Source organism: Sinocyclocheilus rhinocerous, unplaced genomic scaffold, assembly GCF_001515625.1.
Source record: "Sinocyclocheilus rhinocerous isolate Xijiao unplaced genomic scaffold, SAMN03320098_v1.1 scaffold1818, whole genome shotgun sequence".
In the NCBI taxonomy this organism is placed as follows: Eukaryota; Metazoa; Chordata; class Actinopteri; order Cypriniformes; family Cyprinidae; genus Sinocyclocheilus; species Sinocyclocheilus rhinocerous.
Window position 1 is genome coordinate 18,200 of NW_015631052.1, and position 21,844 is coordinate 40,043.

Genomic DNA, 21,844 nt, shown 5'->3' on the forward strand with positions numbered 1-21,844 from the left:
GGGTGCCTCCAGGACCAGGGTTGGGAACCACTGGCCTAGGCATTGAATCCACTCAAATGGCTATGAGCAGACCTGATGTTTTACGAAACTCTGTAACAACTAAACAACTTTCAGTTTGTTCTGTCAAGTGCACTAAAATGTCAATGTACAACTTAAGCTTTAACATAAAAATGACTGACTGTGTAATTGCTCTTCATAAGTTGAGTATGAAAAGAAGGATTATGATAAATACTGTAACGAATCTGTAATGATGGCTCACAGACCTCAGGGTTGGGATGTGTCTTCAACATACACACATCTGCCTTTCATTTAGATTCCTGACCTTATACACCCACACTCATATAATCCATACAGTTCATATTTCAGCAGCAAAGTGCAATGCTGGTGTGCATTCATGAGAAATATTTGGGGCCAATGGGGTCACATGCAGCATATGCAATATTTCACTTAGTGTTATACAAGCAGTTCAGATTGAGATAAAGACCTTACAATTATAGGATACATTAAATGGATCAAAAGAGATAGATAGTAAATACATTTATGATGTTTATGATTTCAGATACAGTAAATGCTGTTCTTTGAACTTTCTATTCTAGTCAAAGAATCCTGAAAAAAATTCAGGGTTTGCACAAAAATATGAAGCAGCACAACTGTTTTCAACATTGATAATAATCAGAAATGTTTATTGAGCAGCAAATCAGCATATTCATTTCTGAAGGATCATGTGACACTGAAGACTGGAGTAATGATGCTGAAAATTCAGATTTCATCACAGAAATAAATGACATTTTACAATATATTTACATAGAGAGTTCTTTTAAATGGTAATAATATTTCACAATTTTTTATCAAATAAATGTAGCCTTGGTGAGCAGAAGAGACTTCTATCAAAAACACTGCAGTACATGCACTTTCAAAGCAATGCATGAAAACTACTGAAGCGACGCAAATAGACAGGGGTGATAATTGCTCAGATCACAGCTCACACTGCAGACAGGTGTCAAACTGACCCCATGACCCCACAAAACATGCCGCCCCCTGAACAATAAGACAAAATCCTCTGATCTGTCCCTGAACACCCAAACACCTGCCGCTCTCTGTCTGTGTGACGCTCTCCAGAAATGAGCTCAATCTGACTAAACCTCTCCCTCTCTCCCTCAGTGATTATGTCAATGTGAAAGTGTGTAAAGGGTCTGTCTGACCTCACTTTGACTGTCACACAATCACACACGCACGTACACATGCTTCACACCCACCAGTCTAGTTAAAAGATCATAAACACTGAAGCAACAGCTTCATCATGCACACTCTGTATGAACTCAAACATTTCTCAACCAGTGAGCTCTATACTCTTACTGGAAGACCAGTGTTGTCCCATTCGAGCCTGTTTTTATTTCTCCTCTAGGGATTCAGAGGAGAAACATCTGATAATATGTACTTTAATGAATCATTAGAGAAAAAGCTGTCAAACTGTTGAAACATCAGCATCTGAGCAATAAAACAATCTTCTGGATGTGCAGCTGCATGTTCGTCTAAGGTGTGACAGACGCAGTCGCAGCAGTGTTGATGTAAGGTGGAGCGTGTCCGTTTGTTCTTACAGTGCTTGTGTGTGTTTGTTCAAGATAAAAAAATAAGCATGGAGTTCTCCATTGTGTTTCATGTCAATTTCATCTCAGAAGTTTTTCCAGCAAGAACAAACCAAAATTTGTCAATAGTTGTCACCCATTAAGAGTAAAGAGGCATAAAAAGTATGTGGAGAAAATCAGATCATTTGATAAGAAATGTTAGTCCATATTGTCAACTAAATTCAATGGATTTGCATACATATATTCAGTGTTCCCTTACAGAGCCCTCAGAGAGAAGACAAACTCCATAAAGAAACAGTTCAACCAAAAATCATTTACGTGCCTTCATGTCATTTCCAAACCTGTTAGACTTTCTTTCTTCTGTGGAACATGAAAGATGTTTTAAAGAACATTAATGACCTAACACTGAACCCAACTGACTTTCATTGAAAACCTCATAAACCTTCAAAAACATCATCATCTTGTGCTCCACAGAAGAAAGTAAGTCTTGGAATGAAGTAAAAGCACTTTTGGGTGAACTGTATTTTAAAGATATTTAAGGAGCTGGGTAGTTTTGGTTCTGTGTCTCATTTAAGGACATGTAGATGTTTTACTATAAAACAAAAACTTTAGATTGCAGATTTAGGTATTTGAGTTAAGATCTCTTCTGGAACTCTAGAAGAACTCAACCCTTGCTGTCCAGGAGAAACAAATGAGATATTATAGAGATCTTGTTTGTTGTCTTTCCTGTGGGTGGGCAGCAGACGGATGCAAGAGTGTGAGAAAAAAACAAGTAACCGGAGTAGAAAGGTGTGATTGTGAGTTAAGAGGAGAACATGAGTGTGTGAGCGAGTGAGTGAGAGAGAGAGAGAGAGAGATAAAGGGAAGCGGGTGGGAGGATCTTCTTCATTCAGCAGTAACTCTTCATCAGACTCTTGAGGAGACAGAAATAAAGACCCCGGCAGGAGCACACACACAGCTCAAGTGTTTCTCAGCGAGCGTCTGGATGGAGGGAGACGGAGGTGTGGCGCTCACACAGAGCCCTGAGACTCTCACCGAGGACGACGTCTGTGTGATCCAGGACACGTGGAGACCCGTCTACGAGAACCGAGAGAATGCTGGAGTCGCTGTGCTCATCAGGTACGCCTGTCCGTCTTATTTACACACATCAATCATTCACAAAAACTAATATGTTATCACTGTGATTGTTTGCACATGCAGCATAGCTTTCTACTTATGTTATACCCAGATCTTCTGGGCATGCACCATAGTAATTCCATGGTATTTTGGACATTTATAGGTAATATCCTAGTTTTTGGAAATACACAATGGTAAAACCGTGTTTTGCCTTTTTTGAACAGGTACCATGATAATGCTTGGTTGTTTGGACATTTACCATAGTTGAGCCATAGTTTTTGATAAGCACTATGGTGGTACAATGATTTTTTTGGTACATGGCGTTTTTGAAGATTTTCCACCATAAAACCATGGTGTTTTGACATTTATAATTGGCAAGATTAGAATTTTTTTAAACATTTTTTTTTTATTTGTACAATGATAATACCATGGTTACCAGTTTGCAATATGCACAGTGGTAGTACAATGAACGTACCATGGTAATACAGTGTTTTTGACCATTTACCATGATGGTTTTGACATGAATAATTGATAATACAAGAGGTTTTGAAAATGCACCATTGTAGGACCATGTTTGGTCTTTTTTTTTTTTGTACTATTGTAATACTATTTTTGTTTGGACATTTACCATGGGCATGGCTACACCATAGTTTTGACATGCACCATAGAAATACAAATATTTTAACATATACCATAACAGTGTTTTGGGGCATGTATCAATGTGTATTCATGCTTGTGTGTGTGTATGTGTGTGTGTGTGTGTGTGTGTGTGTGTGTGTGTGTGTGTGTATATATATATATATATATATATAAATATATACACATAGTATTTGGAAATATATCATGCTACTGAATGACTGTCATTACGTATGACATATCACATATATATGCCATACGTAATGACAGTCATTCAGTAGCATGATATATTTCCAAGTACTTGCAATTGCACTGGTGTTTCTGGTCTGGAGATCCAATTAAAGAAACACACTCATTTCTATCATGGTGGAGAATTTCCATCAATCTCTATTATTTTCATACTGAGCTGATGATATGAACCTTACTGCATTTGTGCATAGACAGTATTTACTTTATCAAGATGATTCCCTTGGTGACGTCCACAAGTGTTGTTCAGGGCTGGTCATCTGAAGTTTGCTGGTTCGATCCCATCTAGAGTCGTGAACCGTCATCACACTGTATGTGATAAAAACATACGTGAATCCAGGAGGACCGATGCGCTATGGTGGCATCACATGAAAGATGTGAAAACTAATCGCACTGGCGCTGATTATGTGGCCATAAATAAAGATTGATATCCTATTGTACGGAAAGAGAAGAAGTTAAATTGGGTGCAAGAGGATTGTGGGTAGAGTTGAGGTGTGACTGCTGGGATTTGGTGAACATATCGACCTTGAATGCTTGTTGGGATCTCCAGCTGCTCTTTATGGTTTCAGAGATGACAGCTTTAGTGCAGAAACTTCTCACGCTTCTTTCACACTCCTGATCTTCTGTGCTGCAAAAACTTCACCACACTGGTATGTCCTGATTTAGACACCTAGATAAATCTGTGTGTATCTAAATCAGGACATACCAGTGTTGTTGGACATTAATCTTAGACTCACTTGAGTAAGACACAATCAAATGCAGAGAGTTCAGTGAATGAACATGCATTTGTGAGGAAAAAGAAAGACGGAGAGCTCATAAAATCAGTCAATCAAAGAGAATTCAGGCCAGATATCTGAAACTAAAGCAGTTTGTGATTCGTTTTGAAAAATCAGTTCACAGAAATCACAGACTGATTCGATTTACTTCACTGTCAACTGTATATCTCTTCTAGATCTACTGGCACAACCAAGGACGTGCACGTTCATTTTAAGGGGCAGGGGCTCAAGTGGAAAAAAGGGCACTTTTCATATCATTTCATTTAAATTTTTTTTTCTAAACAAAATGTTAAATAGGCTATATTAGGGGTGTGCGATATTGACAAAAAATATATCTCAATATTTTCTGGAATTTTATCTATAACGATAATTAGACTATATTTTGCTGAGTGAGTTATTGTGCTGATATCTTAAGGACTGCTGTGGACAGCTGACTCCTGAGGTTTTGATATTCTTTATATTCTGTGTGGTGATCCTTTCACAGCAGTGATATAAATTTATCTTTTCCAATAAGTTTAAATAGTTTTTTTTTTTTACTTTTATGGGCATTTTTACCTTTATAAAGCCTTTTTTTCTAATAGTGTGCATCATCTTTTCAGTCAAATTCTTAAATTGAATCAGTCAATTAGAATAATAAGTCATTTGGGCTTGTTACCAAGCAAATTAAATCAGTATTGACAAAATTCTTTTGCAATGCAGAGGAAACACAGAAGCTACGTTTTAATGCAGGACATGAATGCATTTAACCTGCAGTTACAAATGTATTAATACTGTTTTTATATTTTAAACATAAAACGTTGAATACTGATATTTGAAATTATATAAAAAATATAAATGTGAAATTAAAACCGCCAGTAGGTGGCAGCAAGTCACTGTTAATAAGAGAGTCATTGCGATTGAACGGTTGATTCATTCAGGGGACGAATCACCGTCATGTTGCTCAGAGAAATTGGAATTATATTTGTTGGTGAAATAGAGCAAAAACAATATTATTGAGTCAATATTGTGTCTAAAACGTAAGTGTCTTAATATTAAATTCTTGTTTATTGAACTGCTGTATAAAATCAATATCACATTTGTAATCATGCTGCTTTTTGGTTGAAAAAATGTCAGTCTTCGCGTGATACTTATTAACTATATGAAATTATATAAATATATACATTTCTGCCCCCCATATCTTGCATTTTGTGATCATTCTAAATGCATTTTAAGAAACTGAATCATGCAGTGAAAGAACGCGCACTGGTCTAACCTAGACTTCCTACTTTAGCCAACTTACATGGTAGCTCTTATGAGTCATGGATGTTAGCAAGACGAATTTGCTATAATTGCCTTTAGTCTAATTAGCTGTAAATTCGAGGCACAGGTAGCTTAAGCCCAATTTATACTTCTGCGTCGAACCTACGCCGTAGCTTACGCATAGACGCACACCCATACGCAGGGGCGGATTGAGTGATTTGGGGGCCCCAGGCAAAATACAGGAATGGGGCCCTATACAATTTCACACATTTACAACCTTGAGGTTCCTTTCACTGTTGCTCGCTGCTGCACGACCGTGTCCCATAGTTGTGTCTAATCTTTTAGATTTTTCATGTACATGTTTCAAATGCAATTCAGTACACTTCAATCAAACCGCGATATGGACTAGTGTATGTGAATATTAAATGGCAAAAATACTATTTAGCTATTACAGACGACAACCGCGAGCGTTGCGCGTGCTTAAATAGCAAACGAAATGCGCATCTGCGCCGTTCATTCCGTCACATTCCACGTTACAAAGTAAATTCCGTTTTTATGAATAGATTCCGGGATTCCGTCCCCATTTTCTACATCGCCCTACTTTTGCTAAGAAGCATGTTCAACGCAGACGCACAGACGGTTGTGGCGGTAATGACCACCACAGCAACCACTTGTGCGTCCGCACTGAACGCGCATCTCGCATATAAAAAGCATTTTAGGGGGCCCTTGGCTTTTGGGGGCCCAAGGCGGTCGCCTACCTTTGCCTAATGGTTAAGTCCGCCTCTGTGCTTTACACAACAATGACTCTAAATTATCCTTTGGGAGCCAAGACAAACACAACTGGAAAGGGAGAGAGGGCTTCACTTCTGTGGCTCTCTGTATGTCTGTGATGCCATGTGCTGATCAATGTGTGCTACACTGCTGTGCTGTGCGGAGACGCGGAGGGGAGAAAGGCATCGGAACTCGACAGAGTCAACATTTCCAGACCCGACCTGATAGTTTGATTTTTTATTTGTTTGACAGGGAAAGCTGTGCGCAAACAGAAACACACACGCACATATTCATTTATACATATTTTTATTAAAAAAAAAAAAAAAAAACACTCCCCAGAAAAAAGGGCACTTTCTCTCGAGGAAGAAAAAGGGCAGGTACTCAAGCCCCCTTTGATGTCTATGTGTGCACGTGCCTGGGCACAACCTTAAAAGATTATTAAGAGTTCAAGATTGTATATAATACAGCTGGGAGAAATAAATCAAGATCATTAAATGAAAGAATATGCATTTGATTAAACTGATTCAATATATTATATAAAACCTATTTACTGTAGTTTATACATGTATGATATCAGTAGATCAATTGCAAACAGGGCCGTTTCTAGGTATAGGCGAGCTAGGCGGTCGCCTAGGGCGTCAAATTGGCTAGAAACGGCCCTGATTGCAAATAAAAATACATAAATAAATACAATTATGATTCAGTACAGTTTTTTTTGCTTGTAATATTTGATATCATATTATTGTTAAAGAGGTCTGTTCCTGCTGTTCTTCTGATGTTCAGGAATCTGGTGAATTTGAGCAAATCATAACACAGCGTGAAGTTTTTCCACATTAATGCCTCACGTTATATTTCTTCATTCCTGACCTGTGCACATCTAACAGCGCTTAAGGATTGTGATGGATGTTAGCAGTTATTTCTCTCTAAAGATAACAGCTCACATCTATCTGAAGATCACACCTGAAGGGATGCACTAAAGATTCATAATTAAACTCTTGCAACTCGTGAAATTAGATTTATTTCTCAGAGGGGACGTGCTTTTAAGTGGACGTTCACAGGAGGAGACTGTATTTAGCAGGTCAGTGGATTAAATCAAATATTATCATCCATTTTGCTGTAAATTCTATTAAAATCACCATCCAAGACACCCTTTCATCTCTGTTACTAGTTGATGACAAAAAGCACCAGACTGCAGCCAAGAGGTAGTTGCAACCGGCAAAAACATCTCAGTTGTGAAGTGTGCACACTGTCTCGGACATGCAAGAGAGCAGCAACAAACAACAGTTTAGGAAAGTGAGAGACAAAGGAGAGCGAGTGAACGGAGAGACAACTGGAATCAAAAGTCAAAAAAGAACCAATCAAACTATCAAAATGTCTAGATGCTCCCTACATCTCATCTATTTTTAGCACAATTTTCTTATTCTGTGCAAATAAATTCACAAACCACCGTGAACCTTCCTTCATTTTATCAAAAATCAACACGACATGACAGAAAACAAGAACCTGCATGTCTTAAAGAGATAATTCACTGTCATCATTTAATGTTCATTCACACCAAGAACAATAACTACAGCAATAAGTATATTAGCATCCACCCTGTAATGGACGATAACTGTACCAATACTATATTAGTGTCCACACCAACAGACGATAACTATAATGATAACTAAATTAGTGTCCACAGCAAAGAAGAATAACTATACTGATAACAATAACTATATCAGTGTCACCACCAACAGATGATAACTATACCGATAACTAAATTAGTCTCCACACCAATGGACGATAACTATACTGATAACCATAACGATAACAAAATTAGTGACCACACCAACAGACGATAACTATACAGATAACTATACTAGTGTCCACACCAACGAAGAATAACTGTACTGATAACAATAATGATAACCATATTAGTGCCCACACCAACAGATGATAACTATAACAATAACTAAATTAGTGTCCACACCAACGGATGATAACTATAATGATAACTATATTAGTGTCCTTACCAACAGACGATAACTATAATGATAACTATATTAGTGTCCCCACCAACAGGCGATAACTATAATGATAACTATATTAGTGTCCCCACCAACAGACGATAACTATAATGATAACTATATTAGTGTCCCCACCAATAGACGATAACTATAATGATAACTATATTAGTGTCCACACCAACAGACGATACCTATAATGATAACTATATTAGTGTCCCCACCAACAGACGATAACTATTATGATAACTATATTAGTTTCCCCACCAACAGACGATAACTATACCGATAACTAAATTAGTGTCACACCAACGGGCAATAAATATACTGATAACCATAACGATAACTAACATTGTGTCCACACCAACGGACAATAACTATACTGATAACTAAATTAGTGTCCACTGTCCACACTAATGGACAAAAACTACACCAATAACTATATTAACGATGCATATAACTATATTAGTGTCCACATTATCGGATGATAACTATACCAATAACTATATTAGTGTGCATACAAATGGATGAGAACTATACCAATAATTATATTAGTGTCCACATCAGTGGGCGATAACTATACTGATAAATATACTGATAGCTATACCAATAACTATATCAGTGCCCACACTAATGGACGATAGCTATACCGATAACTATACCAGTGTCCACACCAACGGATGATAACTATAAGTGTTATTAGTGTTAACTCAAATAAAACTTAAGTAAAATACAAATATTACATGGAAAAACGTATAAAACAAAAATGATACAATTTCTAATTTTTGTTCTATACATTTTTCATATAATTTAATGTTGCCTTGACTACCTTAAACTGAAGTGGACTACCTTAAACTAAAGTTGAAGTACTAAAAATTACTAAAACAGAAATAAAGCTAATCAGAAATATAAAAAAGACAAGCTAAACTGAAAGGATAAAGATAAAAGATTATTCAAAATATTAACAAATAATACAAATAGTAAAATAACACGCGAAGTACATAATGACTAGCTCCTCACTCTGAAGGTGAGCTGGGCAACAAGTGACTGTCTTATCACACGCATATGGACTAAGTGTCTTCTTAACTGCTCATCTATGCGCTCTGTTTATTATCCTCATGATTGTTTTCACGTTTCCAGGGGATTTTAACAGCCTTTGTTCGTCCTCCAGCCCGCTGACACATGAATCTGGAGTCAGAGGTTAAGAGCGCATGTACTTAAACATGAGTTATGGTCTACATTAAGATGAGAGAAAAACACAGTCTCTCTTTATCTCCTGTTTGATTTGGACATGTGAGGACACGTCTCCTCTGTGGGCATTTACTAGATTCTGTCTCTGTTTAATGGGACAGATCTTCCTGTTGCGGTTTGACTCACGGTTCAGTTCTGTGGGCCGTAAGAGGTGAAACAGTTGATGGGGCTCGTAGAAACAACATCACAGCCACTCTGGCGCTGGATGCACGAGGCACGACTGTAAAAACACAAAAGATGCTTCAGTCAGATAGATTTACTAATCATAATAAAACAGTATTTCAAAGCAAAATTGTAATTAAATTTAAAAGCAACATGAAATCAAAACCAACTCTATTTAATTTTAAGATTCCTCTTTGTCATTTGTCTTCAAAATCTTTCATTGAAATATTATAATAATTATAATAATATATATTTTATTCAAAAATCTGATTCCATTTAGACATAAAACACTCACTTTTTATGATTCAACCCTTAAAAAAATTAATCCTGCATGTTTTCTAGTTGAATGCCCTGTTTCATTTTATCTGATTTTTTTGCTTAATAAAATGTTTGTTTTCAGTTTATTTTTTTTTTATTATTTAGCAAGTCAGCATGAATTTATAAGCAAGACAAAGACAAATAATATTAATAATTTGTGACATATTATTGTGCGTATCCACTGCCTTATCACCTGTAACAGGTGCAACATATATACAAATATGAAAATTATAAATGTTGCCTTGGCTGAAATAAATGGAAGTTGAAGTATTAAAAATGAAAAAAAAAATGAAAAAATTAAGGCTAAGGTCAGTGTGCTCTGAAAATAAATTTGGCGTAGTTTAAACTCAGACATTACTAGTAAATTCCACAAATAATTACAAAGAAATGGCAAATAACACATTGGATTTAACCTGAACATTTTAGGTAGAAAAACTGAAATGGTATTTTCTTGTAACATCAATAATCTGTGCCTAATTAAAGCTTAAAAAAAATTATAATAAAAATGCTGGTGTATTTGGTTTCTTTAAAGGTTTGTTCAAACCACAATTAAAATGAATTTAACCATTTAAGCTCCCTTTTGTTATGCAGCTGGAACAGATTCTCTCATGAGATCATTTAGTTCTTACATGAATGCTTTTTTTTTTTAATAGAGTAAACTAGTCCACTCTTGTTCTACTGCGTTACATCGGAGTAAACACATACAGTAGCATTCAGAGCTGAGCACATTTACAGTAACACTGGAAATGTCACTGATGCAGCTGAATTGTGAATTTAGTTTTATATTTAGGGCTATTCGTTGAAACTAAAAATATAAAAACAAAAGCTAATTAAAAACTGACGTCAAGGCAGAAACTTGCACCTGAGTGTTTGTGCTGCTTCTGCTGGATGAGAGTAATAACACAGAGAAGCTAGAATCACAACACAAACACGTGAGCATGTGTCAGGAACGACGGCACCCATGTCACATACACTACAGAGTTCAACGTGCTCAACATCCCTTTAACTGCTTCTAGGTCATTTTTATCACTAAGTTAAGTGAGTTTTATTGCAGTATTTGTTGTGAGTGAAGGAGAATTTCAGCAATGCTGGTTAAATATTAGATTAGTATTATCTCAGGAACGCTTATCTGTCCAGCTGGGCTGAAATACACTTTGTCACACACGGCACAGCTCACTTTCACATGTTTATCTTTACGATCCTCATGAAATGGCTGCATGGCCCTGCTATAACGTATTTCCTATTAAAACAGGACGTTTACAGCCTCAATCTGGAACCTAATCCTCCACTACATACTACACATTTTTATTATTATAAACAATCATAAATGAATGAAGATTGGTAACTGTACTCTGATCACGTGATGATGAGGATCTTCTGTTCCAGTCCAATCAAAATGCTGCTGTGTGTGGCTCACTTGTGCATGTCTGTAAAATCAGTCAATAATAAACATCACAAAATGAATTATATTTCATTGAAACAATTCAACAAGACATTTTTAATTCAATGAAACATGATCATGTTATGTTTCACCCAAACAATAATCTTTTAACCTCGTGTCATTCCAAACCTGTATGACTTTCTTTTTTCTGTGGAACATGAAGGTGATATTTTGACAGATATTGGGAACCAAGTAATATTGGAGCCCACATCTCAAAATATCATTTTTTAAGTTTCAAAGAAGAAAGAAAGTCATAGGGGTTTAAAGGAATAGTTCATTAAAAAAAAATGAAAATTTGCTGAAAATGTTCTCACTTTCAGGTCATCCAGGAGTAGATGAGTTTGTTTCTTCATCAGGTTTGGAGAAATGTAGCACTACATCACTTGCTCAGCAATGGATCCTCTGCAGTGAATGGGTGCCGTCAGAATGAGAGCTGATAAAAACATCACAATAATCCACAAGTAATCCACACCACTCCAGTCCGGCAATTAATGTCCTGTGAAGAGAAAAGCTGTGTGTTTATGAGAAAAAAATTCATTAAGATGTTTCTAACATCAAACCATTAAAATATGAGTCCTTTATCCATAATATTGCCTCCTCCAGTGAACGAGTCATCTCGTCTTTTGACAGATATTGGGAACCAAGTAATATTGGAGCCCACATCTCAAAATATCACCTTTTAAGTTTCAAAGAAGAAAGAAAGTCATAGGGGTTTAAAGGAATAGTTCATAAAAAAAAAATGAAAATTTGCTGAAAATGTTCTCACTTTCAGGTCATCCAGGAGTAGATGAGTTTGTTTCTTCATCAGATTTGGAGAAATGTAGCACTACATCACTTGCTCAGCAATGGATCCTCTGCAGTGAATGGGTGCCGTCAGAATGAGAGCTGATAAAAACATCACAATAATCCACAAGTAATCCACACCACTCCAGTCCGGCAATTAATGTCCTGTGAAGAGAAAAGCTGTGTGTTTATGAGAAAAAAATTCATTAAGATGTTTCTAACATCAAACCATTAAAATATGAGTCCTTTATCCATAATATTGCCTCCTCCAGTGAACGAGTCATCTCGTCTGAATCAGGAGAGAAATCTGCACAGATCAAGCACCGTTTACAAGCCAAAACAGATCTAAACAACTCTAAACAAATATGAGGGTAGATTTTGATGTGAGAGACAACAGATGGACTTTTTCACTGGAGGAAGCATTATTATGGATTATGGAGTTGGAAGCAGCGTTAATAATGGATTTGTTTTTTACAAACACGCAGCTTTTCTCTTCACAAGACATTAACTGATGGGAGTGGTGTGGATTACTTGTGGATTATTGTGATGTTTTGATCAGCTGTTTGGACTCTCATTCTGACGGCACCCATTCACTGCAGAGCATCCATTGCTGAGCAAGTGATGCAATGATACATTTCTCCAAATCTGATGAAGAAACAAACTTTTGGATGGCCTGAGAATGAGTAAATTTCACTTTTGGGTGAACTATTCTTTTAAATCGTATGAGGGGGGTCAGGGTGTCAATGCATTTTTGTTTTGAAAGTAACTAAATGTGTGTTCCTCCAGATTTTTCTCAAACTTCCCATCGGCGAAGCAGTACTTCGATCAATTCCGTGACATGCAGGATCCCGAGGAGATGAAGGAAAGCATCCAGCTGAAGAAACACGCGCTGCGGGTCATGACCGCCCTCAACACGCTGGTGGAAAACCTGCGTGACGGAGACAAACTCAACACCATCTTCCAGCAGATGGGCAAATCACACGCGCTCAGACACAAGGTGGATCCGGTTTACTTCAAAGTGAGTACGAGGAACAAACAGCATGATACAAAGTTATAAAGGATGTTTTTGAAAGAAGTTTCTTCTGCTCAATAAGGCTGCATTTAATTTATTAATATACAGTAAAAACAGTAATATTGTGAAATATTATTACAGTTTAAAATAACTGTTTTCTATGTTGTAAAATGTAATTTACTTTTGTGAATTTTCAGCATTATTACTCCAGTCTTCAGTGTCACATGACCCTTCAGAAATCATTCTAATATGATGATTTGTTGCTTAAGAAATATTTCTGATTATTATCAATGTTGAAAACAGTTGTGCTGCTTCATATTTTGTTGAAACTGTGATGCATTTTATTTTTCCGGATTTATTGATGAATAAAAAGCAGAAAAGAACAGCATTTATTTGAAATAGAAATCTTTGTAACATTATAAATGTCTTTACTGTCACTTTTGATCAATTGACTGAGTCCTTGCTGAATAAAATTATTAATATCTTACTGCAGATTCTGGCTGGAGTAATTCTGGAGGTGCTGGTGGAAGCTTTCCCACAATGCTTCAGTCCGGCATCGGTGCAGAGCGCGTGGTCTAAACTCCTGGGCGTCCTGTACTGGCAGATGAACAAAGTCTACGCTGAAGTCGGCTGGGAATCCATCAAAAACTCTGCAAAGTGAAGGAGAGAATAAATGCATAATTATATGAATGAAACCAAAGAAACTGTGATTTTATTTTTCCGGATTTATTGATGAATAAAAAGCAGAAAAGAACAGCATTTATTTGAAATAGAAATCTTTGTAACATTAGAAATGTCTTTACTGTCACTTTTGATCAATTGACTGAGTCCTTGCTGAATAAAATGATTAATATCTTACTGCAGATTCTGGCTGGAGTAATTCTGGAGGTGCTGGTGGAAGCTTTCCCACAATGCTTCAGTCCGGCATCGGTGCAGAGCGCGTGGTCTAAACTCCTGGGCGTCCTGTACTGGCAGATGAACAAAGTCTACGCTGAAGTCGGCTGGGAATCCATCAAAAACTCTGCAAAGTGAAGGAGAGAATAAATGCATAATTATATGAATGAAACCAAAGATTATTATAGTAATGTCATGTATATTTGATTAATTTCTATAAGTGAACAAAAAAGACGTAGTAGAAAATAAAGACATGTTGTTGTTGTAAAATGAGAAAATGAGCTCATACAAGACGATGTTTTATAAATGTTGATGGACTCTACATGATATTTTATCTGGACTTTATCGATGTCAGATCCCTAGCAACTGTTATTCAGCTCAGATAATAAACACACATATAAATCAGTGCAGAAATCTCAAGCTCTCTGCAGTCCGTCTCCCATTAAATATTTACACATACTCCAGATAAACCCGTACACAAACACGACCTCCATCAGATACAAAAATGTGCATTTCTGATGAAACATTCGGGTCTCTGCTGGAGCTTAAGATAGATATCCAGTTCATCTGAAGTGAATGCTTTTGAAAGAGACGAGTGCTTTTGTATCAGTCGCTTCCTCTGCGTGCTGTGAGCAAAATGAATAGAAAGGACTGTTCTGTGCAAAAGTAACTAAACTGATTCTTTTTGTACATGTAAAATAATCACTGATTCAGAAATAAACTCTGAAACATTAAAGAAATAAACTCTGAGTCTTGCACTTTTTATAGACCATAATACTATATATATACAGTGGTGTGAAAAAGTGTTGGCCCCCTTCCTGATTTCTTATTTTTTTGCATGTTTGTCACACTTTAATGTTTCAGATCATCAAACAAGTGATCAAAAGAAGTAAAAACAGTGAAATATTATTATAATTTAAATAACTGTTTTCTATGTTTATATATTGTAAAATCCTTACTCCAGTCTTCAGTGTCACATGATCCTTCAGAAATCATTTTAATATGCTGATTTGCTGCTCAAGAAATATTTCTGATTATTAGCAATGCTGAAAATTGTTGTACTGCAGAATATTTTGTGAAAACATGCCACAAAAATTGATTATGCTTTCACAGGAATAGCATTAACTGTAGTAAATGTGGAATGTTGACTGACATTATGGATAAAGTTATGGAAGCAAACACTGTGTACTGAGAGCTGAATGTGATTAAATCTCTATTAAATTAGTTATTTTATCAGTGTTTTCACCTGCAGTCTGTGTCCGTGTGTGATAATCTACAGTGAACCAGAGATATTCAGTTTATGACCTGATCAAACTTTACAAAGGAACTGAGAAAACTTCATTATCAAGAGCTGCGTGATAAAACGAGCGTTGGAGAGAAAGATAAACCACGAATGGAGTACATGAGCAGAACTCAGCAGGACAAATGTCAGTTTAAAGCTCTGTCTGTGTCTCTGTTTGTCTGTCTCTGTGTGTGTGTGTGTGTGTGTGTGTGTGTGTGTGTGTGTGTGTGTGTGTGTTTGTGTTTACACAGATGTAGAAATGGCCTGCAGCATCAGACAGACAGACAGACAGATCTGACCACCTACTGCTCACAGACTCAAGTGGAAACAGAGCTGCACTTCATTCACGCCACATTCTTTCCCCATTTTACCCCTTCAGGGATTTTCAATGGTAAACCAGTTCTTAAAACTCCTATATCTGCTCAGAGAAACCCTACCCCTAAATCTACCCCTCACACAAAACTTGGATTTTGGGATTTTTTTTTTTCCCCCAAAAAAACTGCATTCTGTATGATTTATAAACTTGTTTCTTCAAGGGGGGAAGAAACTTCTTCAAGTTTATAAACTTGTTTCTTCCAAAAAAAAAAGTGTTCCCACCACATGGTTAAAATGTACTGGTATTACTTGTAGGGATATTTGGTCCCTATAATGTAGGGAATACCAGGTTGGATGGCTTTTTTTGTAATTGATTGAAATAAAGCAGAAACAAAAATGAGAAATGTTGCCTTGGCAACAAACTGAAATAAAACACTTCAACTTGCAGCGGTAAAATGAATGCCAAGTTCTGTCTAAGGTCCCTATTATAACGATCTAAGTGCATGGTCTAAAGCGCACGGCGCAGGTGGACTCAGGGCGTGTCCGAATCCACTTTTCCTAGTTTAGCGACGGGAAAACGGTCGGCGCACCCGGGCGCATGGTCTAAAAGGGTTGTCCCTATTATCTTAATGAGTAATGGGTGTTTTTTGGGCGTAACGTGCAATAAACCAATCAGAGTCTCATCTCCCATCACCTTTAAAAGCCAGTTGCGCTCGTGCCATGGCGGGTTCGCTATTTACATGGCGGAATGTCATTTTTCATTTTTAAAAATGTTTGTGTGCTGCTGCGTGTCCCTGTGTGTGTAAAGTGTACGTGTGTTGTGCACCCATCTATAGGCACATATTACTAACGCACTCTTTAAATAACAAAGAAAAAATATTGCGCCAGACTTTAGACCAGGTTTTTGTTGGTCTATGGCGCAGTCTATTTTCAGTTCCTCAAAATAGCAACGTGCCATCAATGCGCCTGAACACACCTCTTTTTTAGACCAGCACGCCCATGGGCGCACAAATGGGCACAAATGCATTTGCTATTTAAACAACGTGGCACAGGACGGGAAAATGAGGACTGCGTCCGGCTGAAACTAGCAAAAGCATTGCGCCGGGTGTATGATAGGGCCCTAAAACTTTAGATGGTGCAGGCTGATGGGTCCTTAACGTAAACTGATGATATTCTCAGCGTTAAACAACTTGGCACAGGCTGATTGGTTCATGTAGCATAGGCAGCCAATAAGCTTGTTGTTTACATTTAAATGGCTGGTTAGCATTCACTAGAGCATTTTGCACCGTGCTTTCAGAGCTACTCTGAAACCCCCCACCTTCCCCAGCTCCACCTGTATAGATCTGCTATGGGCAGTGTTGGGGAGTAGCTAGGTACAAGTAGCGACGCTACTAGCTTAACTACATTTTTCAGTAGCTTTACAGTAGCGATGCTACTTTTAAAACAGTGTAGCTTTTCCTGTAGCTAACTACTTTTTCCAGCAAGTAGCGATGTAGCGCGACCAAACGCTACATTCCGTTTTGTGTTCTGATGAGTCACGAGCCTGTAATGCATTGAAGCAGTGCAGCGTCTTCTTCTGACTAGATCACAAACTAAATTTGTTCATTACCGCCATCTGTTGTGATATCACGCATCGCGCGGCTTTACAGTCTTTCCACCGACAAGAGATCGTCTGATGATATTGCAAAGGATTTCACATGAATCAACTGTAATTTACGCAAAACAAAGATTAAAATGCGGTCTACGTCGAAGATTTAAAGCACATACAGGAGGTGAATAATAGCCTTTTTAAACGGATAAATTTTTCTTCTTTATTACACTCTAGATCGAATGTCTATTTTATAATGATGAATGTCATAATATAATCTGTCTCCCCACAGTTTTGTAATAACACTAATCGAACAGAAAATAAAATCGCGATATAGTAGTGTGCTTATCATTTGGCAAAGGATGGTTGCGGAGGGATTCACGCAAACCGCAGTGTTCATGAGTGCAGCTGATGATTGACATCTCTATTCAGTCAGTAAATACCGCATGTGCTGTGAGTTTAACCTGCTTCTTTTATGACTCCTCCATAACCAGTTTAAGTTGCATACATTTTGTTCTTACATTGGTGTTACGTTTGTAGCAATATACTAATATAACTAAAATAACTATTTAACTATACAGTATTTTATTATTGTGTGTATCGAATATAAAAAAATGAATTCTGGTGTAAGGTTAAGGCAAGTATTGATCAACAGGTAAGTATGTTGAACCAAAACTAAACTAAAGGATAAAGGTAAGTAATTTATTGATAATTAAGTGTTATATGGCCCACTGAATCATACTCAGACTTAATGCTGGGATTGTAGGTGGGGGGAGTGAATGTACAGCGCTCTCTCCCACTTTCAATACCACGACTGAGGTGCCCTTGAGCAAGGCACCGAACCCCCAACTGCTCCCCGGGCGCCGCAGATTCTGGTGTAAGTTTAAGGCAAGTATTGATCAACAGGTAAGTATGTTGAACCAAAACTGTTAAAGGTAAGTAATTTCTTGATAATTAAGTGTTATATGGCCCACTGAATCATACTTTGACTTAATGCTGACAACAATGAAACCACTTGAGAGAGAACTGTCAAGAGATTTATTTCTTAGCATAAAAGAGGACAATGGTACAAGAGGAATAGCAAATTATTGTTTTAAGTGTGAAAATATAGCAGAAGTAGCACCAACATTCAAAAACTATGGACTTGTGATAAGGCTCCTGAAATAATCAGGTCTTCACTTTAAGCTTTAATTTAGTAACGAGTGTGTTTTTGCTAGAAAAAGAGCAGGAGAAACGTGTGAAAGTGTCTCAGAGCCGGCAAAAGCTGTGAAAAGAGTGACACTTTATCTCACAGAGTATGACGCAGCCTGCAGAAGTGACATGCATGGTTGTTGTCACCACTAGAATTACCTACTTTAGCCAAAGCACAATAAACTCATTTAGCTTTTTCCAAGGCCCATATTTACAAAATATAGACTTCTGGGAATCCATACTCTGGTCTCATGAGACCAATTCAATCATTTCGGATCTAACAGCATCCAAAATGTTCTGGTGTTGCTAGAGGAGGAGTACAGAGAGAAGTGCTTGGTACCTACAGTGACGTTCAGTGGTAGTAAAGCTCTTCTATAGGGATGTATGAGTGCTGAAGGTGTGAGGGAGTTGTACTTTATCAACGCTGTCATAAATTCACACTACTGTGTGATGTAATACAAAAACCTGAAACTGAAGATGCTACCCTCTTCTCATTCCCTGCACTGTTGGGCATTTTTTTTTACATGACAATGAAGATATTCGTTCTCCTGAGTTGAAAATCCTTCAGTGGACATGTATTTCACTCAATCTTAACGCTCTTGAGCTGCTGTGAGAGATTCTGTAGAGACGAGCTGAGCAACACTCCTCATTAAAGATCAGAGCATTTAAGGAGGTCGTCCTCCAGGAGTTAAACAGCACAGATGTGAAAATTTGTCATGAACTTGTACACTCAGTGCCAAGAAGTGTCAGAGCAGTGTACTTAGAGCTATGGAGGACATATTAAGGTCTAGAATATTACACTTGGTTGAATTAAATCTAGGCTGTACTCAATTCTGCAATCCTTCATTTAAACAAAAATTGGCTAAGTTTCTTATTTTACAGATATTAATGGCATGTATTTCTCTGTTTTTATTAAGAATATGTTTAATACATTTCAATTTTGCCATCTTTCTTTAAATTATATTAGTGATCATTAAGAAAATACATATTTTATATTTAATCAGAGGGGGTGTTTTACAAAATCAAATGATTGGGACACTTTTTGTCATTGAAATGGCTTGAAAAAGTGTCCCAATCAACCTGAATTCACCCTACTCTTTGAAATCATGATTGAATTACAGAATGTTGTTTTAAACCTCAAATATTTTACTTGTAACTTCATTATAATTCTTCATTAATAATTATTTAGTTATTTATAATGTTAATTGTAAAAAAAATAAAAAGAATTATAATAAAAAATTGAAAGTAGTTATGTAGCTAGCTAGCTTTTTGACAGTAACTTGTAGTGTAGCTAGCTACTTTTTCAGAAGGGTAGCTTGAATGTAGCTTAACTACTTTAATTTACGAGTAGTTTGTAGCTGGTCAAGCTACAGTTTCAGAGTAGCTTCCCCGACACTGGCTATAGGTTATTATATATGCTATTTGTGCAGCAGCAGTATGTCTTAGAGATGTAAAATGACTGTGAATAGCAGCTCAGATCATTTGATGAGAAAAGTTTGAGGTCATATTGAGATCTCTGACTGTTGACTGATTGGCAAATCTGATCACACATTGTTAAGATCTCTTCTAGAACTCTATATGTGAAAATACTCAGATGACAGTCTTTGTCAGGAGAAACATCTGACAATCGGGAACGTTCAGCAAAAGTCTTCAGCTGCCCAAGAGAAAGAGTTGAGATGTTACAGAGATCTTGTTTGTGATTTTCTCCCCTGCAGGATCTGAAAGGTCTCTGGTTTAAAGGTCAGATGAAGGTTTGCAGCACAGCAGATAAATGACTGACACAGACATACATTCCTTATGTTTCCCCTCAAACAGCAGCTCTTCAGCTGTGATCAATCTCTGCTGCTTCCCGAGAGTCACAGTGACTCATCATAATCACACCACTGAAAAATACAGTGACTCAACAGGATTTTCACAATGTTTGATGAATGTGCAGTTCACTTTAACACACTCATCATCCCTGTTCCCATGAACTCAATATAACGCAATAAACGTTTAACGAATATTTGAGAACAACAGAGTGCTTAAGACCTCGCTACCACAATGCTAGGCTGTTGTGATTTGTTGCCGGTGGTTGCTACACATTTGCCAAGACATTTAGTACATTGTAGTATCTGCATAGCTAAAAAATTCCATATCAATTCTAGCAGCCACCAAAAACTCCCTAGCTGCCTCCAAGCAACCTAAAACACCAAGCAACCCATTAGCAACCCAAAATCCTTAGCAAACTACTAACAACACTCTGGCAACCACCCAAAACTCCCTAGCAACCACCCAACAACCCAAAACACTCTAGCCACCTCCTAATAACACCCTGGCAGGTACCCCAAATCCCTAGCAACCTCTAAGCAAAACAACCTAGTAATCACCTAGCAACCCCAAACACTATAGCAACCCCCTAGCAACACTCTGGCAGCCACCCACAACTCCCTAGCAACCTCCATGTAATCCAAAACACCCTAGTAACACTCTGGCAGCAAACCAAATCTCCCTAACAACCTCCAAGAAATCACAAAACACCCTAGCAACCCAAAACACCATAACAACCCCCTAGTAACACTCTGGCAGCCACCCAAAATTCCCTAGCAACCTCCAAGCAAACACAAAACACCATAGCAACCCCCTAGCAACACTCTGGAAGTCACCCCAACTCCCTAACAACCTCCAAGCAAACCAAAATACCCTAGCAACACTCTGGCAGCCACCCAAAATTCCCTAGCAACCTCCGAGCAAACACAAAACACTCTAGCAACCAAAAAACACCATAGAAACCTCCTAGCAACACTCTGGCAGCCACCCATAACTCCTTAGCAACCTCCAAGCAACCCAAAACACCCTAGCAACACTCTGGCAGCCACCCAAAACACCCTAACAACCTCCTAACACCCCAAACATCCTAGCAACCTCCTAGCACCCTCCAAGTTACCAAAAGCACCCTAGCAACACTCTGACAGCCATCCAAAACTCGCTAGCAGCCATCAAGCAACTTTAAACACCCTGCCAACCTCCAAGCACCCCAAAGCACCCTAGCAATGCTCTGGTAGCCACCCACAACTCCCTAACAGCCTGCAAAGAACCAAAAACACCCTAGCAATCTCTTTGCAACCAAAAAAATCCTAGCAACATTCTGGCAACCACCCAAAACTCTCTAGCAACCTCCAAGCAACCTAAAATCCCCTAGCGACCCATTAGCAACCCCAAACACCCTAGAAAACCTTCAAGCAACACAGC

At 37.7% G+C, this 21,844-nt stretch overlaps 1 protein-coding gene across 1 annotated transcript; it reads left to right on the forward strand.

The window, feature by feature from the left end:
• Positions 1–2,479: 2,479 nt before the first annotated feature.
• On the forward strand, positions 2,480–14,036 carry LOC107741345 (cytoglobin-1-like). The gene is made up of 3 exons (XM_016554056.1): positions 2,480–2,705; positions 13,118–13,349; positions 13,837–14,036. Exons 1-3 carry the CDS (start codon positions 2,572–2,574, stop codon positions 14,002–14,004), a joined length of 534 nt encoding a protein of 177 aa, XP_016409542.1. The 5' UTR covers positions 2,480–2,571; the 3' UTR covers positions 14,005–14,036.
• The last annotated feature ends 7,808 nt before the right edge of the window (positions 14,037–21,844 follow it).